This window comes from Mugil cephalus, chromosome 3 (assembly GCF_022458985.1).
Source record: "Mugil cephalus isolate CIBA_MC_2020 chromosome 3, CIBA_Mcephalus_1.1, whole genome shotgun sequence".
Classification (NCBI taxonomy): Eukaryota; Metazoa; Chordata; class Actinopteri; order Mugiliformes; family Mugilidae; genus Mugil; species Mugil cephalus.
This window is the reverse complement of record NC_061772.1, coordinates 23,235,490-23,260,568: the sequence shown is the minus strand read 5'-3', so window position 1 is coordinate 23,260,568 and position 25,079 is coordinate 23,235,490. Positions and strand designations below refer to the sequence as shown.

The window sequence follows — 25,079 nt, the reverse complement described above, 5'->3', positions numbered from 1 at the left end:
TGTGTGGTGTGCGTGTTTTGAGTTACAGACTCCAAAGAAAGAGAATCTAAACGTGTTTTTTGTTTTTACTTTCGCTCTGATTTGAATGACTTTTACCCATAATTGGTTGTTTACTGTTCTCACAAAAGTGGGGCAGTGAATCACCTAGCAGTTTTGGCCTCAGTAGTTGGCTGACAGGAGTGAGCTGCATTGTTAGCTTCTCTTCTGCTAATATTGTAGCGTGCGTCTTGAATTTCACCCGGGGGCCTGAACAGGCTCTCGGCCAATTGCGGGGAACCTGACAGAGTCGGCGCGTAATACGCGGCTTCGTGATTGGCTAAGCAGCGATAGGGGCGGGTCCTACTGTGTACAGCTTATAAAGGTATAAGAGACGAGATTTTGATATCTAATGTGTATTTAAAGAAATTTTAATTGGTGGGGGAAAATTTAAAAAATATATATATAAAAATCACTAATCAACCAAAGATTTTGCGACCCCCACTCCCCCACCACCACCCCTGCAGTACCTCCACAGACCCCTAGGGGTCGTGGATCCCCTGTTTAAGACCTATGACCTATGATCTAAAGGAAGAAAATCTAAAATTGTTTTTTACTCTTGCTCATATTCATCTTCAACTGATTTTACCCATAACTGGTTTATTGTTTTAAAAAAGTTCCCTAATGACTCTTAATGTATTTTTGCAAACAAACTAGAAAAGTTTCACCTGGGCTTAGAGACTGTGATGCATGCAGTTTAATAGATGTGGGTTTATAAGCAATTTGGGCTTTAAAGATAAAAAACTATTCAAATTTTGGTAGGGTATCTTTGATTTTTGCTGCTAATTTGGTAATTTATATGACAGAGAGCAATACAAATATCTCAAAGACCCGCTTCAAGATTAAGTTCATATGTTTGCTGATGTTTGCTCTACAGCCATCACATCAGCAAACTAAAACATCTCTGCATATAATTCAGTTAGGGGGGTCACAAACGTTCATTTGGTGACATTTAGAAAAGCTGGCAGGGATATTTTTTGAACCTTTTACAGAGCCAGGGAACGTTTTCCCTTCATGTTTAAGTAAACTTTTATAGTGTTGACACAGTCTAATTATAGAAATGACTCACTGTCCAAAACATATTTGCGAATGATTACTAGCCCTCAACTTTAAAAAAAAAAATAAAACAAACAAAAAACACACATGATCTCAAGCAGCAAAATCAGAAACATTATTAATCACGACGCTTCATCCCTCAATCACGTTCACACTGTCTGATTCAAGATTTTGTGATTTAGATACACTATAAGTGTATAAATGAGTTGGTGTGTGCGGTTGCCTCGGAGTAACTGTAAGTGTAAAGTGGGTGGGTGGTCTGTGTGTTTTATGTTCCTGCAGGGAAACAGAGACACGAAACTGGCCTTCTTCTGCGTCGGCTGCCAAAATCATTCAGCTGGAGACACACCAAGCCACCAGTAATATGTTTTCCTGGACGCGGGAACAGAACAGAGCAGAGGGCACCTAATGAACCTGAAATAACAAATCACAGATTTTCCTGTTGGTTGCAAAATATGCTTTGGCAATGTGGGTTAAATGGACAGGAAAGTAGTAGCTCCATGCGCCATTTGGGACTTGTTCTTCACATGTAGCCCATCTATGAATTGTGTGGCCTTGTAACTGTTTCCACGTGAAAAATAAGACAGCGTAATTATTATTTTAGTAAATGTGAGGCATCACTCAGTGAGCAGCTAGTCTCCAGGCAGGCAAATCATTGTTTTCTCTCACATGTTGACTGGGAAATGAGTCATGAGAGGAAATTATCACTGTGACTGTGAGAATCTTTCCTAGAACTCGTCCGTTGACGTGTTGTTGGAAGAACAGCAAAATAATGATTTAAAGAAATCTTTAATAAAAGTCAAGTGTTACACCCTTGTAGAGAAGACTGACACAGATACATAATACACACAGCATGTCATAGTTGGTCTTATGTACAAACACAACGCAACATTATTCAGGCGGATCCCATAAAAAACACACACGCACAGACGCACACAAAAAGAGACGAAGACTGATTACTACTGATTATCTTCCATATCCAAATGTACTTACTGTATGTGTTTTTTTTTTTTTTTTGGCAATTGGTACAGTACACTTTTGCACACGAAAGGGGACGTACAAGGCATACAATGTGAAACAGGTTGTCTTAGTGCGCGGCGATGATCCTCTGAGTGGAGAGACAGTCTAAGAAAAGTCCCTCATTGAACCACAGCAGCAGGATGTTACAGCAACCTCGGTGGAAATGGATGCAGAAGAAACAGGAAGACGGGAGCAGTGAGAAGGTGGCGGATGTAGGGGTCGGGGGGTGCGCAATTGAAAAGGAAATAGAAGAGGCAGGAGGGACCAGCAAGACAGGGAGCAATGGGCGAAAGGAGGTCAAGTGCAGGAGGTTAAAGCGTTCCTTCGTCCAGCAGTTTGTTGATGCCATTGCAGATCTTCCTCAGAGAGAGTCTGTACTCCTCTCCGTCCCCGTAGAGTTCGGCCAGGAACTCCCCGTGGGCGAAATGGTTGAAAACGTGGTCGATGCGTGCGTGCGAGCGCGCGGTCAGGTGCTGCTCGACCAGAGTGTGAAGGAGGTCCCTGCACTCCAGCAGCAGCTCTGACAGAATATTCCTGTCGAAGGTGTACTCCACCTCGTAAAACGACACCGCCGTCATGGCCGCCTGGTTCATCTTCTTCTTGAAGCGCTCCACTGTGTCCAGCTCGTCGGGGCTGAACTGGTGGTTGCGGTATAAGATGCCGATCTTCAGGGCGATTTTGATGACGTCCTTGATGATCTTGTGGGCCTCCTTCTTGCTCTTGGTGAACTCCCGGCTGGCCTTGTAGAGCTCATCCAGGATCTCGCTGCTTGTGTCGTCTGTCAGCATGTTGGCCACCACCATGGTCGCCATCTTGCTCAGGATCTTCTTCTGGGCTTGCATGGCAAGAGAGCGGGAGTTAAAGCTCTCCTGTCCTAAAGGAAGAGAAAGATGAAAGATGTGAAGTTAGTCCGAAAGTTCAACAACATCTTTTTGTCACATTATTTATAAAAGAATAAATAAAATAGATATAAAAAAAGATATAATAATAATAATGAAAGATAGTATCCTGGCTTTGAGCACATGGCGGAGTGGAAAAAAATATCCAAAATATTAAGTGAATGATGGTTTAAGTAACTGTAACTTCATTAAACCCTAAATTTGATTATTGGTGTGCTGTCCCTTTAAGATACACTAAACAAATCACCTCAGTTATTTGTGTTTTTCTTTACAAAATTCACAGCAGTGAATATTCAAATAAAGCCAGAGCCGGTTAAACAGTGCGCCCCTATACCGTTTTCATTATTACCGCCCTCAGAGTGTGGTACATTTGCATGCAACAGCTGAATTCCATCTGGCTTCAAACAGCCTCAGTTGACCCGTTGTAATGAAAAATATGGGTCATTTCCTGTCTCCAGTCTTCACTGACGTTGCGTCGTCCCTTCACAAGGAAGTCTGATCACCATCACAGTTTTTCCTTATTACTGAGACTTTTTGATCTTCACTTGTTACAAAACTTTGCGTTGTGTAACAATGAAACTGGGCACAACCTCCTTCCAGATGAAGTGGAAGAAAAGCCAAATCCAAACAGTTTCAAACTCAAGATATTCTCCGCGATACGAGACTACCTCCAGCTTCTCTCAAACAAAAAGCCTCATTGTTTATTTTTAGGGCACTTAAGGATATTTGAAAAATGACAAACGTGATACAGAGAACAGAAGGGCGGCGGCCCTCCTGGAGTTGGCAGTAGTTTAGTGGGCAGGCTACGGGGAGGAATGACGATCGGCCCTGGATAACATCAAGCAGCTGTACCCTGATAAGAACCTTTTTGCCTCTCCGCGAGTCCAGATTGATCACCGTTTCATGTCGTGTACCGCTGCTGTCGCAAATATATCACAGTAGATATAGCAGAACATCAAAGCCTCTCCGTGTCCTCGTGCAGCCGTGGCCGCCGCCGCAGCAGCAGCCTAGCATGTGTCTGCGTGAATGTGAGGAGTGGGTGGACGGAGAGGGGTTTTATTTAGGTGCCACCCAGCTTGAAATTACACACCAGATAACTCCTATTATGATTAAAGCCAAGGAAAGAGGCTTCACGTTTCCCTCTCATTCACTGGGTAGCATTGTCAACCTCCTCCTCCTCCACAGAGGAGAGAGGCTGAGCGGAGAAACAGTGGATGGCGGACGTGATTGCCCAGTGGGCTTAGCGCAGAGCAGCAGATGAGCCCGAATTCACAGAGGAACACCTGCTTGGCTGTCACCACAATTTATTAAAAACAGACGGATATGTGACCGTTTAGAATTAACACCACCACCACGTTTTTTTTTTTTTCCTTTTTTTTTTTCGTTTGTTTGTTTTTTGTGTTAGTCAAACATGTGTTTGAATGCTGCCCAACGACTAAAAGAAATCCAATCCTTGGCATTTCGTGTGAACGCACAGAGGTGACATTTCACGCGTTGGTCTGAAGCTAAATGACATTTGGTGGAGGTATAATTAGCCCACAATGACATTTACAGCTAATAAGGCAAACATCTCTTTCTCCACACACATATGATTCTTTTTTTTTTTCCAGGACTCTTTTATTCGTCCTCATGAGAGTGGGGGTGAAAGCCATTGTATGCAGACAAAAGTGGTGGTGGGTGAGTTTGAGAGTGCCAGAGATGCAGGAGTCGCCCGTATCATTTAACTCCTGAAGGTTTTAACTATTTATATCAGTTAATTCAATACCCACCGCGAAGGCAGAAGAGCGAGAGATTTCATTTGAGAAATTTGAGGCCGCTGCGAAAGGAAGAAAATCTGATGTCTTGACTTTAATAAACAGGAAAACACTCCTCAGCCAGTTCTTTTGCAAGCCGTAGGTGGTCTCCATCGAACTTCTGTTATTTGGAAGACGATTTTGTGACCTTATATAGCTCATGGGATGTAGGGAATCTCTGAAGTAAGCAGTCACAGATGGACGGTGGAGCAACATTATAACTAGTTTGTGGTTAGATTTCTAATAACCCAGTGAATGTAACTTCAGTAGTCTCTGCTTTTGGCTCAGTTTTAGTCTCCTCCAATTCCTGTGGGAAGTACATGGCTTTTAACCGCCTACATTGGACTGACCACCTGAAATCAGCTGCGCATGGTGATGAGCACCAAAGTGATATGATCTGTGTATTTGTCGCTACAAGCAATTTTTCTAACATGAAACGTGAACAATTTTTAGTGCAGCTAATTAAAAAAACAACACATTATCAGACAACACATACTGTAAGTTGCCGTTGTGTGAGTTTTCCGTGCGTGTCTGTCGCTTTTATTGCATCTCATGTATCATTTATTGATAGCTAGGCTTTAATGATGTCCAGTAAGGCTTTACGGAGTTACGTTTTCCTTATTAACTGTGACGGTGCGTTCACAGCGTGTTTACGGAGCCGCGGCCCGACATATTTGCTCAGCTGTAAACTCTTCGATTGAAATGTTAGAACGTCATCCAGCTACGTAGACCGTCAAATGCTACGTTCCATTTTTCTCACCCCAGCCAGTACAACGATCAGCCATAACATTAAACCACTGACAAGAGAAGTGAATCATATTGGCCACATAACATTGATCCTGTGACAATACAGCGTTCTGCTGGGAAACTTTTGGATCTGACATTCATTCATGTGGATGTTACTTGGACATGTGCCACCCACCTAGACCAGGCTCTCTTTGATGGCACAGGCACAAAAACGGAACAACTCCGATGAGTCACGACTGTTTTGAGAGCACACAATATTTATTGGTAATCATAATGTTAGTGTAGGAGAAATTAGGCAGCGTTTCATCTCTGCAGACACAGCTCTTAAAAACACCAAATGTCAACTGTATGGCCAGCAGTGATAAATAGATAACACGTGCATATGTCGTCAATGCAGTAGTTTCCATAATATTTGAATACCAACACCGGGGTATATTTCTAGGTTTCATTAGACAGATCTGTGCCTCTCATCAACAGGCTCTCTTTGTCACTGTCACTTCCTGTTTCTCTGAAGCAGCTCTTTGTTCCAGTCAGCCTCTGATATTCAGAAACCCAACTGGATGGATTTCTGAAACCCTGGCACACTGATAAAGGTGACAGCTTGCTCCATAAAGCAAGCCTTGTCAAACCAATGATTTGGATCCTACGAATGTGCGCGACCGCTCGCTTTCCAAATGAATTCTGATCGTTAATTTTTACCGCAAATATTTGTTTAAGCCCTAACTGACAAATGTGCCGCATGCACGTAAGTGATTTTCTGTATTTAGAGCAGAGCTAAAAGCAGATTAATTATTCTTCGCCACCCCCCGACACACAGCCTGGAGCCTGTTTCTCAGGACCAGCAGGTGGCTATCGACTCACTTGGCTTGACCCCTGTCTCGAGTCTGTTTGCACATCCCAGAGTGATGAGGAATGTAAGCAAAAATGAAGGAGTGTGAGGTGAAAAATACTGTGAAGAATGAACACGAGGCCGCTTGAGGCGTGAGTCAGAGTGCTGGTAAGGAAGGTGGGTGATTCAGAGTGCGGCTGGGGATTTTAGCACACGGAGTAAGCGAGGGTAGATGATTACAGATGAAGACATTGAGAAGTCCAGGCTCTTTTCACACACTCACACACAGCCCGTCACCCAGAGGCTGTGATGAGTGACATGCTCGAACCCGGGGTGTCAGAATGAGTTAGACGAGAGTCCAGGCTGTCAGGGGAGAGATGGCTGGAAAAAATTGCTTGTCCTGTTACTTGTCTTTCTCTCGCTCCCACAGCTCTTCTCGTACCTGTATTTCTTCTGCACTGCTTGTCCTCGCGTGTAAAGTTTTCACAAAATAAAGTTTACCGGGAGAACAAATTCGACACAGGCCGAAGCCACTGGGCCCATGGCAGCGGTTGCATAACGGTGTTTTGGGAGTTGGTAAAGTTTACTTTTAAAATCGGGATTAGCAAGGTGCTTGCTGCTCCCTGGCCGCGGCTGTTGACTAGACAGTCTCTCTTTGTTCCGCCTGATGTTTTTAGAGGGCTGAGTCAACAGTTTCTGGTGCGCTGCATCAGAACATACATCCAGTGTGGGACGTGGAGACCCGCCAAGGCTGCCCTGCTGAAGGTGGTGCGCTGCAAAAAATGTCATTCAGATCTAATCTATTTCCATTTCAGTCAGGGACGCTCATATGAAGAGGAGGAAGTGATCTTTTGTGCAAAATGTCTATACGACTGTGAAAAACCTGCAAACTTAAAGAGTAAATTTTAAGTTTTTATTTTACTTGGCAATGAGAATAAAAGATAAGAAAAAGTTCATTTTTGAGTTTAGTTTAGAGGTTTGTGCTAAGCTAATTGGCTGACAGCGGTAGCCCAGTGTTTCATAAATAGAACTAAGAAGTGAGAATTGCTAGAGAAATAGCATAGCATATAGAAAAGCGTGAGTCTTTGCTTTAATGAAAACATACATATAACATTTAAAAAGACTGTATCAAACCATTGGTAATCCTCACCCTGTGTAAGTTATGTGCCTGAGTTGCAACTGTTCCTACTTTTCATACTGGATCTGGAGTTAGGTTTAAGAACATTTGCATGGATATTATTGGAAGTCACTAGTCGGCTAAGATGATCTGAGTTAAGTAAGATACCAAGAACATGTTAAAAACGTGTGTATTTAGGGAGTGAAGATGTGGAGACGACTCCATCATATTCTAAGACATAGGTCTTCAACGGGGTAATTGCTTTCACTTGAACTGGGTTTCTAATTGTGTTTAGCCTTGTGTTTTGCTGAGAGAGATGTGTTGGTTGACATGTAGTCACATATCCTATCACTTCTTACCTACTGCTGTTGGCTAAGCTAGTTAGCTTGTGTCTTCTTGTTGGTTGCTAGTGGTAGCTTACTGCTAGCCTGCTGGTCGATTTTTCAGTTGGACAGGGCTTTTAAATGAGTTTTGCCTCCTCGGACCTTGGCACAAGGGATTGTAACATCTCATCCTGTGTAATAACGACTTATTGAATGCAAAATGAAAACCCCTGTTCTAAGAGGGTGGTCCTCGGCAAAATATGAAATGACTCTGTAAGCTGGACATTTTCTGAAGTGTGCTGGGTCCCGAGGCTTACGTTGGTCCTGTTCCAGTGTAACCAGAGGAGTAGGCCATCAGCAGGGCCAGCGGCTAATACCGACGAGGGCCGACTGGCCTTTAACCGAGCCAACGCTGGAGGCGCTTATCAGCCGGAGCGCTGCAAAAACACACACGCCTGACTGGGGCAAACTGTGCGAGTGTGTGTGAATATGTGTTGGGAGACATGTTTGGACAGCAAACAGATTCGGTATGAATTTAATGCAGTTATCTGAAAAGCTTTTCACAGTGGCGATCAAAGCATTCGAGAGATAAAAGAAAATAATGACAATGACCCTGAAATAACTCGGCAATAAAAAGTATCTGACTGGAACTGTCTTTTCTTCCATTTATTCAGATGATTTCTGCAGAGCTATGACTCATTTACTTCTGCTCTGAACTATTCAGAGCTTCTGCTGGGCTCAAGCTTCCAGGCAGCATCAGGTATCAGAAACAAACACAGGGCCATATTCCAATGTCCTCATGTCGAATGGCAGATACGCTCCTAATCTGACCGAATCCATCCTAAAATTGAATGATTTACTCTACATTGTGTGGATGGGAGGCCGCGGTGAAAACATGTATACTACAACCACAGGACCACACACACACACACGTACAGAAACACAACACCTGATTCTCTGTTTGAGGTTGCTAATGACAACATGCCCCGGTTTATCATGAACAAAACCAGGTCACACAGGTGCAAGTGGTTTTTGTTTTTTGCTTTTTTCTTGGTCAGGTGGACACTGATAGATAATGCACATGATTTTATGCTTACACAACAGACGCAGGTGTTCATACACATTCATTCTATTAACATGTGACGGTTAAAAAGAAAAAGAAATACTGACCGTGTAGTACTCGTTCTTCCATCAGTTCAGACAGAAACGGCCGCTGACTGACAACCTACTTTTAAAATGCAGACAGGTAGAAGCGCTCGGTTGGTCAGATTTGCAAAGTTTCCCTACTGCCTATTTATGGCGAACACCAAATTTCCCTCATCCGCCTTTGCTTTCCATCTGCAGCTGATTTTTTTCCGTTCACGGGCAACAATGTATTGTATATGCATGCCTCTCCTTAAACAAGCGCACCCTGTAAACGCTGCCACAGCAATCATTTTTCCAGGCATTTTCCTTTTCAGATGCTTTCTTTTTACAAGAGGAAACTCAGAGCTAATCTCCATTTGCCTCGCTTTTCGTGCGCGCGTGCAGACAGCCGGACTTCTGCGGGAGTTTTGCCTCTCGCAAGCAGGCAACGGACAAACTTGTGCGCTCACGCGGTGGGACGATGTCCAGGAAAGGCCTTTGGGAATAAAGCCTATCATCCGTCAGCAACGCCGACACGAGAGAGAACAAACGCAGCATCGGTAGTGTATCAATACCAAGAAAATGTCAGGGAAAATCTTCCTTGGGCACGAGAAGTAAACAAGGGTGACAGCTTGACTTCCACTTCTTTTCATGTTGGCCTTTTGATTTGCTTTTAGTCTCCAATGAGGAGCTACCGCGGGTTCTCTCTCTGGCTGCATTTACAAGGCTCGAGGGAAACAATGGAGCGGGTCATTCAGAAGTAGTAAAGGGGGTTTTAATAGCCTGCAGGGCTAGTGTTAAGCAAGGCTGAGAGGCCAGCGGACTGGAGTGGGGAGCAGAGTGTTCTGTGCCAGCTGGTGCCTCAAATAGTGGAAGTGGAGCAGGGTTATGTTTTTCCAGTGTCACTTTAAAGGCTGCTGACTTGTTGATATACTGTGTTTGTCATTATTTCCTGTCACGTAAGCACACAGATAGATAGTAAATAGAGCCTATAGATACACATCGTGTTGCTTTCTGGAACAAAGCCAGAGCTGCAGAAGTATCCAAGCAGCGACATAGATTTTTCTGTCATTTCATGTTTCTTCTCCACTCACTCTGGACCTCAAAAGTCTCCTTAGAGGCATAATTTATGACTCCCACAATGCGACTGGGATGATGACTCAAACATGCCGCCCCTGCACATACACTCTCTCTGTCTGAAATGCAAGCGTGTGTTCGTATCTAGATGGAAGTGGCCGCCGATGAAAGAGCTTGAGAAAGACGATTTGTAGAATGTGCCGCAGAACGGTGCAGCGCAACGATGAGCGTTATTCGTGACATGTAAAACCTGACTCTGAGCCAGTTTCCAAAGGGCAGGCCGGTGCTGAAAGAGGTCATTCGCTGTGCCATTAACAGCTGCTCGCGATGTGGCGGGGCATTCAGACCTTCCGGGTTAATATATAACTCAGTTTTAATGCCTTAATGACTTTCATTTCTGCAAAGTGGGGTCACACAGCTTAAAGTTCATTGCCTTTGGTAGATGTGGGCCATTGTGTGTCTCTGGCTGTAGCTGCAATGTACAGGTTACTGCTAACTCGTGCTTCTCTGGAAGTGCAGTAACAGGAACTACAGTTTCATCCTCCGAACAGATTTCTAAGGCTTATTAAGTACATGTTGCTAGTTTTCTAAATATATATATATATATATATAAAAGACTAACAAGAAAAATGGCTGTGTGGATTTTTTATGCTGTTAATGTTTTCTGCAGGTGTTGCCCGTCTCTGCCTGGATCCAGTTTTTACCTGTTCCAGCTTGAAAGCACGGATGGTATAAGGCACATAAGCCACTGTGCACATCATGAAAAAACATCATAAAGAGAAAGAGGAATTATTAAAGCAGTCTAACAGATGTTAGTAAAAAAAAAATAAAAAATCAATGTTCACTCCATGTTTTCCTTATATACAGTATTATCTTTTTTCTCTGCTTTAAATAAGTGTGAAATTTGCTCAAAATTCATTTAACTGTAAACTGAGTGTTGCCATGGGTGCACCATCTGGACTGGCTAACCAAGCAGTTGTTTAGGGCCCCATGAAAAAAAAAATATATATAGGGCCCTCAGATGGCTACCCTTTGTTATATACCGATCTGGCATAAAATTATGACCACCTTACAAATATTGCCTAGGTCTCCCTTGTGCCTCCAAAGCAGCTGTGACTCATCAGAGAATGGACATGGGTCTTCAGAGGGTGCCCTGTGGTGTTTGCTAACAAAATGGGTTCTATCGGTTGAGGGGAGGGGTCTCTGTGGATCACCCACAGATGCTTGATCAGTTTGAGATCTAGTGAATTTGGAAGCCAGGTCAATACTTGCTGGTTTTCTTGTTTTTTGAGTTGTTCCTAAATCGTTTTTGTGTGTGTGTGTGTGTGTGTCTGTGTCAGGCTGCATCCTGCTGGGGATGGCTGCTGCCATCAAGGAGCATCATTGCTATGTGGTTTGGCGTGTCTGGTCCGACCTAGGTGGGTGGCACATGTCTACGCAAAACTTTCCCAGCTGAACACTGAGCTGAAGGTGTTAACTGAGCCATGAGTGCTCATTGAAGATATATTTGCGTCAGCCAACGTTGAATACAAACAAATGATTTGCAATTTATTTGCTGGAGAAATGGCCACGGCGTACGCAATTTGTTTCAGCATATTTGCATACTTCCTGTGAAAGCCGAGCAGGGGAAATGGAGCTGGCACCCCACCCCACCCCTTCCCCAAAAAGCCCGGTCTGTTCAGATTTTCCAGCTCCAGTGGCAGCGCGAGCAGGGAGCACTCATACATGTTTGAAATGAAAGCTGGAGCAGAGAGTGTTGCCGGTTGTGAAGGGTGGCCGTGAAAAGTCAAGGAAGCACTTAGTGTACGCCTCTGAAATGCTGGACTAGTTCTGCCGTACAGGTGACATGTAGCGCAGGTCATGTCTTCCAAAGACGTAACTTATTTTTGAAGCTTTAAACCCCAAATGGAGCCTGTGGACTTGTCAAGTTATGGGTTTAAGTTAAAAGACTGGTGGATTTAATGTCACGTAAAGGTTTCATCCAAAGTACAACGTGCTGTCTAGACAATGATACGGTAACTTGTCCTGAAATGGTTTGACTTAGCCTTACCGCCGCATGCATAATGGATGAAAATCACCCACAGACAAACCTGTGATGACGTTCCTTAATAGAAATAATTGATGCAGGTTAATGTAGCTGTAATGAATGAGGTCTGATACACAGTGTCTGAATCTTAGTGTGTTTATCCGGGGGACTGGTCTGAGTGTCTCCGCTGTGACGAACAGTCCAGGGAAAAGCACTTAGGAGCCTCTCTGAGTCGGGAGAGACACAAGAACAGATTGCCTTTGGCTGCCACACAACCTTATTTTATGCCCCATCTCTCATCTCTTCCTTTCTCTCCCCGTCTTTTAATGGCTGCCGTCCCCGCGGAGCTGAATCATAGAGATGAGCCGAAATGAGGCAGCGGCAGGAGACGTGCGATTGATTAATATTCCACCGGCTTGATCGGCTGCCACAAGACAGCGGAGTGGGGTAGCTTAAGAGGGAGAGGCGACTTCGACCTCGCCCTTTTTGCTTTACCGTTGGTTTTCATTACAGTCGCTCCTTTGTATGAAGACCAGAGGGGCGACGACTGGTCCTCAGAGGGCCAAAAGTGTATCCAGGACATCCTGTTGGGACGTAATGTGGACCGTGGGGTCCTGTGAGATTCTCGCCCTATGACCTCTCCTCTGCTGTAAAGCTAATGCCTTCACCAGCTGTGGTTTACTTCTCCGTGCCATTGTTTAGCTGCTGTAAAGAGCCAGGCCACAGTTGACTAGTTAGCTGGGCATGGGAACTGGCTGCAGGCTCTCTCCCCTCTCTGCTTCCCTCCCCTGGGAGCTTCTCTGGAAAAAAAGACCCCGCAGACAAATGTTATGTGGACACTCGTCGAGGGCAGATGTACCAAAAAATAAAACACAGCGTCGCCAACTACAGTTGAACTCCAGCGACCAAAATTCAAGTGAACGTGGGACATCGCCGATGCGATCAGCTGGCGGAGAGCCAAAGAAAATCTGGTCGCTGGAGCATCTCAAGGAATCATTTTATTCATAAAACCGTGGCAATCTATTTATAGAAAGCATGGCTATGAATGTGTGGGTGGGTGTGTATCTGTGTGTGAACTGTAATGACAGACTGTGAGACCGAGGCCCTAATAAAATACAGAGGAGGATAATTTATTCGGGCTATCCTTACTGACTTTATCTGGCCTGGAAGCCAGACGAGAAGCTCCCTTAATGTGTTCCATCTGAAACATTGAAACTATTTATAGAACGAGAGGGTAAGAGAAAGCTGGGAAGGGACTCGTTCGATTTCATTTCACACTTTTCAGGCGAGATTAGCGGAAGTGAGCAGCGGGGGGGGAAAGTAAGAAGAAAGAAGACAGACTGAAGGAGAACGGGTTTGATTCAAAATAAAACCAAATATAAAACGACAGGCAGATGTCAATTCATTCAGAGGGAGTGCGGAGGACTGATGGGAAAAAATAAAAAACTATGAGGGAAGTGGAGGTGAAATCATGTGCCCATATTTTGATTGTTTAGCTCCCGTCAAAGGGACTTTACGTCAGACACGGGCCCACACCACAAACACACACACATCTCCTCGCCCTCGCTCCTTTTTCCTCATCCGCAGCTGTATTAAGAAGCGGCTGCTGCGTCTTTGTCCCATGAAGCCCTCGTCCCTCTCTTTGTCTGTCCCTTCCCCTCTCCCCTCTCTCCATTTCTCACCATGCCCTACGAGCTTGAGCGTGAGTGGCAAGGAAGGAAGTGTTTTCCGGGCCCTGGGTGAGCTGCTCCTCTCACAGACTTTCAGCCAAGTCCCAGCATGCAGTGGCAGCGGTTATAAAGAGACTCACACACACACACAAACGCCCGCATGCGCAGCCTCACCGGGCCCTGCCAGCTTCCCCCCTCCCCCTGAACTTTGGCCTCCTGGTTTGTTTACTAGTTCCCCCCTCTCTAGCTGGGTTTACGTAAAAAGCGAGGCCTCAGTCTGTCATTGCCCTTATATAGAGCTGAAACCCTGGCCCCCATGCACTAACAATCCCCGCCACCCCTCCAAAATACCCCAAAAAACATCCAAAAATAGTGATGTTCCTTGCCGATCCAAAAGTTCAGGATCACATCATTGATTTGAGAATTAATTTTAGAGCAAGACCTTGTATCAGAAGTATCGTTATTTCAGTACTGATCCGCACATCACTATGTACCTGTGTAATCTGGGCTGTTTACTATACTTTCCAATGAAAGCTTACCAATAAAATGAAGATAAAATTGTCTTGTCTTATCAAGAGGATTTAAAATCTGCACAGAATATAGCAGCTGGTTTGCATGTGACTTCAGGATTTTGGCAGTGCATCAATAAGCGCTGAACAACTGCAGCTCCCAGTGGACAAATGTCAATGTTTTGTTTTCATATTACGAGACATATTCAAATTGTACTCTTCGGGACTGCGGTGTGTGTCCTAGCTTTCACAGGAGACAGATCCTGAATGAGAAAATAGCACGGAGCTATAAATGCCAGGGGAGTAAAGGTTAACCAGGAAACGGGGCAGGGTTTCACCCTCTCTCTGCTCCTCAATTAAAAGGTTGCTCCTGCCTTGATTGGAGCGATAAAATTGGACACACTTTGAGCTTTGGCCTCCGAGGCTCTGACTGCGCACTGCAGTGTAAAGCCAAAGTGCTTCTGCTCTCTTGGCTGCCAACTCACCACTAACTAATGACCAGGAAATAACTGTGGTTCGCACACACTCACATAAACACATGCGTTTGTGGATTTGTTTTCCGAGTTTCAGCGACAGCATTCTTCTGCTTCGGCCCCACTCGCAGCCAGCCTAAAACCATCCGATAAGTTCATTCAAATCTCCGCCGTTGAGGAGCGTGGAATTTTAGGTTCTCTCTGTTGCCCTCATTGCCCATGAAATGACTAAACCCACAGCATAATTTCCACATGCCACTTCTGTCTGTGTTACCGCCTGAAATAGCTTCAGAGGCGTGCTAAAAACAGCTTAATATGATACATTGCTAAACTAACTGTTATGAAACTTCATGCTGAACAAAGGTATTTGCCGTTTTCTCTTCTGCCGCAGCCTTATGGTGCTATAATCAGCACAGTGCTGGAGTTAGTGTGAAAAGCTCTGTGTGTGTAATTGCCTCCCACTCCACCTTGTCTTCTGATATCTTTCAGCCACAGCCATAGCTAGACGCCATCTGCACGGCGCGGTTGTGCTGGGGGAAGGTAAGTAAGACAAACGCAGAATGCAGTGGCTCCCCACAAAACCAGTCAGACTTTTTATTGGCACTAATGGAGAGAGCTCGTGTGAGAAGCCGAAACGCAAAGCCGGACCTTTGAGAGAACTTTCAACACAAGAAAGCAAATAAAACAACGCCAGTACAAGTGTCAGCGTCGCGTTTCCTGCAAAGAAGATTTAGAGAGCACGAACGTACGTGCTCCGCTGACACCCGTCCGGCCAAACTCTGGTCCCGGACCGCGCTCCCTCGAAGAACTCGCCTCGCATCAGGCGCCACGAGAGACTGTTTGCTTTGCTTCGAACGGCCCTCCAGTGAAAACCACAGCCCTCTCCTCCTTCTGCTTGTGTGTGTGTGTGTGTCTATGAGGCCTTTGACCAGATTGCTTGTCAAAGTGCCTATGCGGTCTAATTCCATGTTTCAGTGGAGGCTCAGCCATGGGGAGACTATTCTCTTTCCAAATGTCCCACAAACACTATGAAATGCTGCACTATTCTTGAGTCGTCGCATGCATGCACGCACGCACGCACACCAGAGTGCGCAAAGCTGGGAGATTTAACAATTTTAATAATTTGTCTTTTAGTGCAGCGAAAGGGAAAACACTTTCTCCCTGAGTCTTCTTTTCCACTTTGAGCTTTGCTCCTGTTTTTTGTTTTTTCTTTCGTCTTTCTTTTTCAGTTCGTGTTACAATTTTCCAGAACTAGCTCCTGGTGTCTTGAGTGGAGTGTGTGTGTGTGTGTGTGTGTGTGTGTGTGTGTGTGTGTGTATGCATAGAGTACTGGGTGTAGTGCAGTGAGCACTCTCCATCTGTGGGCCAGATTAAAGGCAAAGGAAAAAAACATCAGGGGTGCATGTGTCGTAATACAGAGGGAATGAGTGAAAAGAACGTAGGCATTTCTTCAGAGTGTCTGTTCGTATTTTTTTTTTCGTCGGTGTTTGGGAGCGCTGCAGCGTATGCAGGCCTGGCCCGCTCTGCTTGTCTCTCATGTGTAAAGCATGTGGCCAGTCTGCCAACATGGCAATCATGGAGCAGAAGCCTCTCCTCTAATTGCTGAGTGCTTTCAGCCTGGTCTAATGCAGAAGTCTTTTTTTATTTATTTTATTTTTTTTTAGATCTGTGAAGTGTTTGGGAAAGTGTGAATTAGCAGCAATTAACATGGGCAATCGAGCTGCAGCATCGGTTAGTATGTAAATGCCTACCTGGCTGGAGATTAAATTTCACTTTGTGTCATTAAACAACATCTGCAGTTTTCTGTTTGTAATGGAAGCACAGCAATGACCCTCGCGGCCTCATGAAGCGCACAGCTGTTACCATAACATCCAAACAGCATCTTTTTTTCTTTTTTTTTTTTTCAACAACTCCGCTTTCAAGTCGGCTGGAAATTGGCCCGCAGACGGCCGACTGGGTTATGGTGTCGGGATGAGTCGCATCACCGTGATGAATCAGACAAAAGTAGAACGTGGGCTGATTCTTCACTTCCCTCCAACGTAATGTCAGGCTAATATAGCCACTAAAACGTAATCCAATCAGGACGGCGGGGCAAATTAGTGAAGTGCACTGTCTGGTTTCTGCTTTCTGGACTGAAGTCATGCAGGAGAACAGGTGTGTTCAATCTGCCTCGCTTTGACTCGTAATGAGATGTGGTCATCTCCAGTCTGCCACAGGAAGAAAGGACAGGAATCCATTTGTGGATATTATGGTCAGAGGCACGCTCATTACATGACTGGATGATTACGGGTAAAAAAAAAAAAAAAAAAGAAGTCATAATGTGTTTGTGTGTTTTATGGTGCAAGGTCTAAAGGGTGCATCTTTCAGAGTAGTTAGTGCAGAGCTCTGTGTTGTGCCCTAAGATAGAGAAGCACGATGAAGAGAGATGTTGCTTCTTTAACGATGTTCCGTTCTACCGTTCACACAGTGCCATAAAAACGTAATAACTTTTTTATGAACTTATTCAACATGCTGCCGTCTTTTGCACAAGTTCATTGAGGTTTCTTTAAAAAAAATAAACGCCAGTTATTCACCTCACCTGGAATAGATTAATAGTAAACACGCTGTTAAATATGTTACTACTATATATGGGGTCTTGTTGCTGTCCAGAGAAAAAACACTGAGCCCAACTCAACAGCGGGGAGCAATAAGAGCAATGTCCTCATTCAGAGAGAAGCTAGACTCAGAGTCTAAATGTATGCACCGGAGTTAAACTGTTTTTTGTTTTTTTGTTTTTTTAAATGCTGTCTGCAGTGTTGGCTGTGGTGGCAACGAGTAGTGGTTTTGAGTAAACTAGGGTATGCGTTGCAGCATGAAGAGCGTTTCATCTGATCGCAGCAGCCAACTCGCAGCCTTCACGTTAGGGCCCGGGAGATGCAGCGAGGATATGAGATCTTGATTTTATGGACGATTCGCAAGTTTCTGTCAACACGCAGTCAAGACAAAGACGGTTCCAAAATCTCTTGTTAAAATTATACTGCTGGTCGCGCCACGGCCAGACCGCGCTTCCTCGTGTTTTGTTGCACGGGTCCCACTCGGGGCCAATCATGTGTCAAATTTTTGTAAATTTATATCGATGCTAACACGTCTTGTTCCACAGATTGCCATACACGTGCTTCCATTCCTCTGCATGCTTTTGTTTCTGTTTGGTTTATTGCGCTGCTACTTTTTTTTTTAATTCTTATTAAAAGGAAACCTCCGGGAAGCAGTTCTGATCAGCTTATTGAGGCTGGCTCCAAACGAAAGTCGGTCCCCGCTGAGTTCCTTATTAAAACCCTACAGCAGAAATAAACATCCTTACAGCCTGGTATAAGATTACCCACCTCAGCTCTACTCACGCTTTCCTTATCCATATCACAACAACAGAATTCCAAATTCTCAACGTTACACACCATGACTTTCAGTTTTTTAAATGAATGCACGGGTGACCAAACATAATGCACCACTATAAATTTCACTTCAGGCCGCATATTTTGCAGCTAAATGTCCTCGGGACGGAAAGGATGTTCTCCGAGAGTCATTCCCTGCAGGAAAAAACACTTTCGCTAATTTCTCTCACGCTGAAATCGTCAAGGAACGCGCGCTCTAACGACAACAACCGCTAACAGCCACCAACGGCTCAAGGGCAGAGGAGAATCCTGAAGGGTGAAAGCAACTGGAACAAAACACCTCAATATTTACACTGTTGGAAGTTTAGCGGCAGGATGCACGCGCGGGAAGCCGAGATCAATAGAACGTCCCTCATCCTCGTGCGCGGCAATAAGGGTCATGCTTGTGTACGATAAAGGCTTTCAAAATAGAACTGTTTTCAAAATACGTTTTTCTCAGGTTTCGTTCGGGGACATTTGGCCTCGTGGAGCCAATCTTCATGGAGCTTCACGGAGAGTACACCCGTGTTGCCAGATATACGATAAATCATTTGCAGCGTTTATATTTCAGAGCCTATATGACGTAAAAGGGAAAATATATGACAGTTTGCCACTTGACTGACAACAACTCAAATAGCTCAAATAGTTTCATTCAAATGGCCGAATGGGTAACTGCAACAAGGCACGATGCATTTTGTGCATAAAACTCCTACTTTCTCTCGACACAGGAAAAACTATTGTTCTGTTTTTGCTTCCTACTCAACAACAGGCTACAAATCCTTCTTAAACTGATGGAAGCTTTTCCAGATCACACTATCTGTGCAAAAATGTCAATTCCCCACTTGACCTCTGGCCTCTTGCAAAGCAGTTTACGCGTCTTCGGGTGAATAAGACATGAATGAAGCCTCTGTCTCTGCGGCACAGGTTTGGTTATGATGCGTGGAGCGTTTTCTAGAGTCCTGCTTCATGCTTTAACCCCGGACTGCGTGCCTGGAATCAGCCGGCGATACACCGTACACCGTCGCCTGCTAATGAGGTGTACCGCATGAAGCTGCCTGGCCCTGACATTAGGATCCGTCCCCGACCAGAAGACGGACACACAGACAGAGGTCCAGATGGACAGACAGATGGTGCGAGTTCACCGGAGCATCGCTAACACACAGAGTTCAGTGTTGTCAAATGAAAAAAAGAGGCGAGCAGCCCACCACCGTCAACGTTATCGATCGAAGAATTAAAATTATTTGATGCAGCTATGGTAGCTCCATTAGCGTGGCCGCTAATAAGAAACCTCTTCATGACAAATAGTTTCATGATTTATTGTCCAGCTAGAATTTTCTTTTTGCGGAGCCAAAGTTCAATAAATCGCCCACGAGGGAGGAATGCTGGGGAATACCACAATAAGAGGACAAACCCAAAGGGAGGGGTCATATCTGCATGTTTAATGTATAACTCTCAATCTTTGCCCTGTAACTGATTTATGAACAGGCCACGCGATGCTGCCAGTTAACTCCGGAGGTGTTCACGGTCTCCTGGCACGGGGTGCACCGCGGAAGAGCGGCCGGTGGCATCGTTCGGGGAGCTTTCTCCGTGGCTCGACGTGTTGATGAGCAAACTGGCTGCACGTGTTGGAGCTTGCCTGTTCCTGGTGGCGACCGAGCCGGCTTTCATTCACACACACACACGCACTCACACACTCACACTCACACACACACACACACACACACACACACACTCAGCGAGGCTCTGCCAGTCACCAGCATCAGGGATCACTCACCAGCTTGGCTCTGACACCAACCCTGGATAGCGTGTGACTTCAAATTGAAAACTGAGTGATACGTCATCTTTCATGAATTAAAGGAGCGATTGTTGGAGAAACTGTACAGAGCGTATACGAGGAAATGTGCGATGAGGATCCAGAACCTGATAAAAAATACTGAAAATGCGCCGGAAAGCAGGAAGGGAGCTTCTGAACAACCCTCGGATGTGTTTACTCCACATGTCAGAAACTGGTGACAGGGTGATGCTGGACTTATAATCTTGAGTCTTACCTGGAGAGAGCTCTCCGTCACTCTGCTCACCAGAGTCTGAATCCATCTTTCCCCTGCAGGACACTCGGAGGCTGCAGAAGCGCTCTGGTTCCTCTTCTTCTCAGCTTATTCCCTGTCCTCTTCAGGGAATCTTCAGATTTCTTGGACCCAGGGAGAAAAGAAGTCTGAGTGTTATTTCTCGTATATAAGTATCTTTTCCCTGTGAGCTAAACTTCTCCCTCCCTGGTCTGGATCGCTGCTGCAGCTGTGAGAGGAATGCCACTGAGCTGATTTGCTGAGCTGTCGTCTCTTTCTCTCTCTCTCTCTCTCTTTTTTTTCCTTTCGCTCTCCTCTGTCTTCCTCTCCTGACTCCTTCAGTTTCCTTCTTTACTTCTACCTCTCATCTACTTTCCCTGTCTCCGATGCTCGCTGCCCTCTCTCCCTCTCAGTCCGTCCCCCTCTTGGTTTCTCCCTCCCTTTTCCCTCCCTCGCCACTCGGTCCCTCCTCCTCCTCCTCCTGGTCTCATTTGGTGCTGTCACACTCAGCCTCTTCACGCTCTCTCCCCTCAAACTCTTTCTCCACCTCTCTCTGTATTCTGTAAGTGCCGTCTCTTCCTCTTTCTCTCTTCCTCCCTCCCTCCGTCTCTGGGTAAGAGTGCTGCCTGTGTTTTAGCCGAGCGGTGGGAGAGACTCTTTCATGGTGACTTGAAATTCATCTCCAGCAGCAAAAATCCCATGACCCCTTGTTACTGGCGGGCATTTACTATCTGCGGTGGTCACAGGAGTTGGCGCCAGGTGACCAGTGAATAGAAAAGTTTGGGATGGTTTATGTCACATGGAGGCCGCTTTACTTTCTTTAGAGTTGGATTGATCGTTCATATTTAGAGTTTTCTCAGAGGACTCCTAGCAACAAATAAATCATTCTGTTCATTGTGCCCACTTTAAACTGTGGTTTTGATTTTCTGATCTCGGCTTTTGAACTTCATAATAATTCTGAATAGAAGAGTGTCCTTGAGTGCATCACTGAAGAGTGTTTTCAGTACACGCTGCTTTAAAAATGCATTCAGCAGACGCATACAGAAGCATGACATGGAACGAAACTGCGCAACTCAGGACCCAGATTCTTACCTATAGTAACTATGAGGTATAGATACTAAGTAAACAGATGTGAATAAATTACATAAAGATAAATAAAGTAGAAATATAAGCAAAAACGGCAGCAAAGCTGCACGAATTGTGCACGCTTGTTTTATCTTTTCTGCTAATTTTCACTCCTCTCTCCAACTTTGCCACCTGAGACGAGAGAATGAGAGAAAATGCTCAATTAAACCCGCTCGATGCAAACTTCACGCATCAAAAGGCCAAGAGAGAAAGTCAAGTGCCTCGCTGGTGAACGGATTTGGCAAGGCTAAAGCAAGACGAGACTAATTATTGGATTTATATTCACTGAGTGGCCAAAAACAAGACAGACAGACACACACACACACTCACTTTTAGGTTTAATTATGCTCTTCTTTGTCTGCTAAATATGCAGTTAAACGCTTGCAGATTTGCCTCACCAACTTGTTGATTATGTGATGCCGGCTTACTGTTGAGTTTACAACACGCTGTCGTGTCTGCAGGCATCTCAGGCACATCTGCGTTTGATTTTTAGCAATCAATAGCAGGTTTTGGTATCCGCACTGAACAGCGGCAGTTTGTTGACTTATTGGAGAACCATCCAGAAGGAAGTTTCCTTTGTGGTGCTGGGACTTTCACTGAAACTCTCACTTTAAAGTTACTGTTTTGTTTAGATTTTTTTCACACAGGCACCTAATAAAGGTATTTCTAGGAAACACTGTGTGACAGCGCCATCTACCTCGATCGCTGCATATCTCCAGGACATCCAACATGAGAGACGTGTAGAGTAATCTCAGGTTTTTAGTTTTAATCAATGCAAATTGCTTTCTTTTGCCGCACGGGTTAAAGCTGTGCAGTGCGCGGGGGCAGGTGGGCGTGCAGTTGGTGGTCCGACAACAGTTGCAGGCGTTGCCATCCTCCCAGGTGTGGTGCTCGCTGCTGCTCAGCATGAACACTGGGCACCAGATGGCACCAGCCTGCCTTCCCTCTGCCCGAGGCCGGCTAATCTTTGCCACTGTGTGCATTTAAGTGTGCGCACGCGAGGTCGACTCCCCTCTGCAACATTGCAGCGACTATAAAGACGCTACCAGTGACAAGCTGAGCCACTTTGATCCGACCGACAAAGCTGCGCACTCCTGATCCGACGTGAAACGGAGAGAGCGCGTGTGCAGGCGCTGTGAATAGCATAAATGGAAGGAAGCGGCATTACTGACCTGAGACAGAAAAGCACAAAAGCAAGTCCACGGTCTTTGTTGGCGTGAAAGAGCTCATCGACTTTTTATGAGAAGCCAAAAAAAAAGACAAATCCTAAGTCTGAATACAGCTCATCCTCTCAATGGCAATGGTATGTGAGTTTTTGGTTTCGAGGGTTCAGTTTTGATATGTTCACCAACGAACAGCATCTCCACAAACGTGTCCTTGGTTACGTGGGGTCATTTAGTTCGCTGTTAGAAGCTAGACGCTACTGTCACATCGACTGTGTCTCTGCCGGTCTGCAGCGAATGGAAAAAAAAACAACCTCACTGCATCAATAGAAGACAATGAGCCCTGACAAAAGAATGTCTTTATCTTCTACCGTAATACTCTGTTGTGAGGAAAACTCCTACAAGCAGTCATTATTGAATAAGACGAATGAACACATCACTCCATTAGGTCAAAAGGCCGAAACGTGCGAGACAAGACAAACATCCACAACTACTCTCATGTCTGCAGGCCACTTAGAGACACCATCTAAGCGTCGTGGGACTGGACCCAGAGTTGCATCTTTTGAGTTGGTCTAACAAATCCAATCCAGCAACTATGAAGCGCAACAGTTAAATAGATATCGTTCGGAAAAGAAAAACGTCCCTTTTCTATTCTAATATGTAGTGGAGGGGAAGTATACCGAGCGCTGTGTGTTTGCCAATAGAGAGGTGTAAAGTCTTGTGAGCGTGCATGGGATGGGCATGTTCACAACATAAATAAGGGTTAAAATAAGGGTTATACACAAGTACTGGGCATGAGTAAATGCATTTGGGATGTTTCTTTAACCCCTCTTTCAGATTTAGGTGGATGAACCTGTGGAGAACAGGGCAAAAAACAACAATTAAAGGATTAAAAACTAATATTTATTTTAATATTAAAGGACTTCTTAAAAGTAGACTCCTACTAGAAGCTGCTGGGCTGAGGTGGGTCCATGCTCTAATTCACCCGATCACCAGTGCAGTACGTCACACCAAAACGCAAACCTAATCACCACACGCCCACACAGTGCTGCCGTAACTCAATCACTGCAAAATAAAACCGATACAGGTCTACCCCGTGACGTTTCTACCACTGATAGTGACCCATGTTACTGTGAACAATGTTTGGAGAGGATTTAAATTCCTTACTTTACATGCTCCAGAGATGGAGGCACGTAAAGCCTTCCTGATCAAACATGTAATGCTACTACTACTACTACTACTACTACTACTACTACTGCTACCAATAATAATAATAAAAATAATAATAAAGCAGAAGAGCTTTCTGTGGCTCCACAGGCAGAGATCCCGGTCGGTCTGATGAGAGAGGCTCACTCCTGTCTCGAGGAGGAATGGGCTACAGTTTTTTCCAGTTCCTTGTGACTCTTAAAGTCCCTAAAGTCACCGTGGAGCTTCCCACAGTCTTTATTTCCTCATTTCATGTTCATCCGTAATATATAATACTGGTTTGCGTCTTTGTTTTCTTCACTTGTATTTGTCTGTGTGTCTTATATCCACGATTCATATCCATACTAGGATAATTACCACTTTTACCAACCTCTCATATTATGGCATTATACTATAACACAGGTCTTCAACAAGGGGTATATATATATATCTTTAAATACTACTTCATCTCTCCATCAGTTTGGGGGTCCTTGGCCTGAAAAACGTTGACGACCCCTGTACTATAACTATACAATTACCACCAGCACAAAAGTAGCAAATCCTTTTTGTTTCCCTTCAATGCATTTATTTAGTTATTTATTCATTCATTTACTTGTTTTTCTTCCCCCAGTCTCCCGTACATACAGATACCTTTCAGTATGCACCCACACACACACAGAGTACATAACCTTCCTGTAGGTGTTTCTGTTGTTTGTGTTTAATATCATGGAAATAAAAAAATAAGCTCCCCGGAACATGCGCTTTATCTGAGCACACAGCGATAGGTAGGCTGAGAGGATGAGGGGCATCTCATGACCAAATGTCTCCTATAGTGTCATCGCGAACTGTACAATTCGCGGTGACAGTGTACCGACGATGTGGAGAGATGAGAGATGAGTACATTGCCAGTTTACCCTTTCTGGTAGATGTTTCCATGGCAACCACGTCTCTCTTTTAATGAAGCACTAATCCAGCAGGGGACTGAAACAGAGAGACAATATGGCCACTGGCATTTTAGAATTTTAGCACAACATAATGTGTGCGTGTGTGTGTGTGTGTTCGTGTTGTGTGGGTGATGAAAAGTATGTAATCAGATTGTCAATCAGAGCACGAGGACCGGTCAGTCTAAACTTTTCCCTGCCAGGCTCTTGTGTCGGGGGTTATTTTAAAAGCTGTCTGGTACCCTGCCCGTACAGATCTGTCACGCCGCGGTGGAAATAAATGGACAGAGACGGAAAATATACATCATGTGACTAAGAAAAACCACGAATGAAGAGCCACGGACTTCCTAAAGAGAAAGAGCAGAGTGAATATTTCAAATCAAGCTGCCGTTGTAATGTAAAGCCCTACAGGTGGTCCAAGCATAATGTTGTTCTTTGTCATAGACTTACAATTATTATTCTCACATTGCCTAACCCGGCCTTCAAACTGTGAAA

General features: G+C 44.8%; 1 protein-coding gene across 1 annotated transcript; it reads right to left on the bottom strand.

The window, feature by feature from the left end:
- Positions 1–1,865: 1,865 nt before the first annotated feature.
- tnfaip8l3 (tumor necrosis factor, alpha-induced protein 8-like 3) lies at positions 1,866–20,603 on the bottom strand. The gene is made up of 2 exons (XM_047581661.1): positions 20,156–20,603; positions 1,866–2,986 (listed from the first exon to the last, which is right to left on the bottom strand). The coding sequence occupies exons 1-2, from the start codon at positions 20,199–20,201 to the stop codon at positions 2,424–2,426; spliced, it is 609 nt and encodes a 202-aa protein (XP_047437617.1). The 5' UTR covers positions 20,202–20,603; the 3' UTR covers positions 1,866–2,423.
- Positions 20,604–25,079: the final 4,476 nt, after the last annotated feature.

Bases quoted from the DNA above. Each gene is read 5' to 3' on its own strand.
- tnfaip8l3 (XM_047581661.1), bottom strand. From the start codon at position 20,201: ATGGATTCAGACTCTGGTGAGCAGAGTGACGGAGAGCTCTCTCCAG. The intron at 2,987-20,155 runs GTAAGACTCAAG...CTCTTCCTTTAG, and splicing joins TGACGGAGAGCTCTCTCCAG to GACAGGAGAGCTTTAACTCC.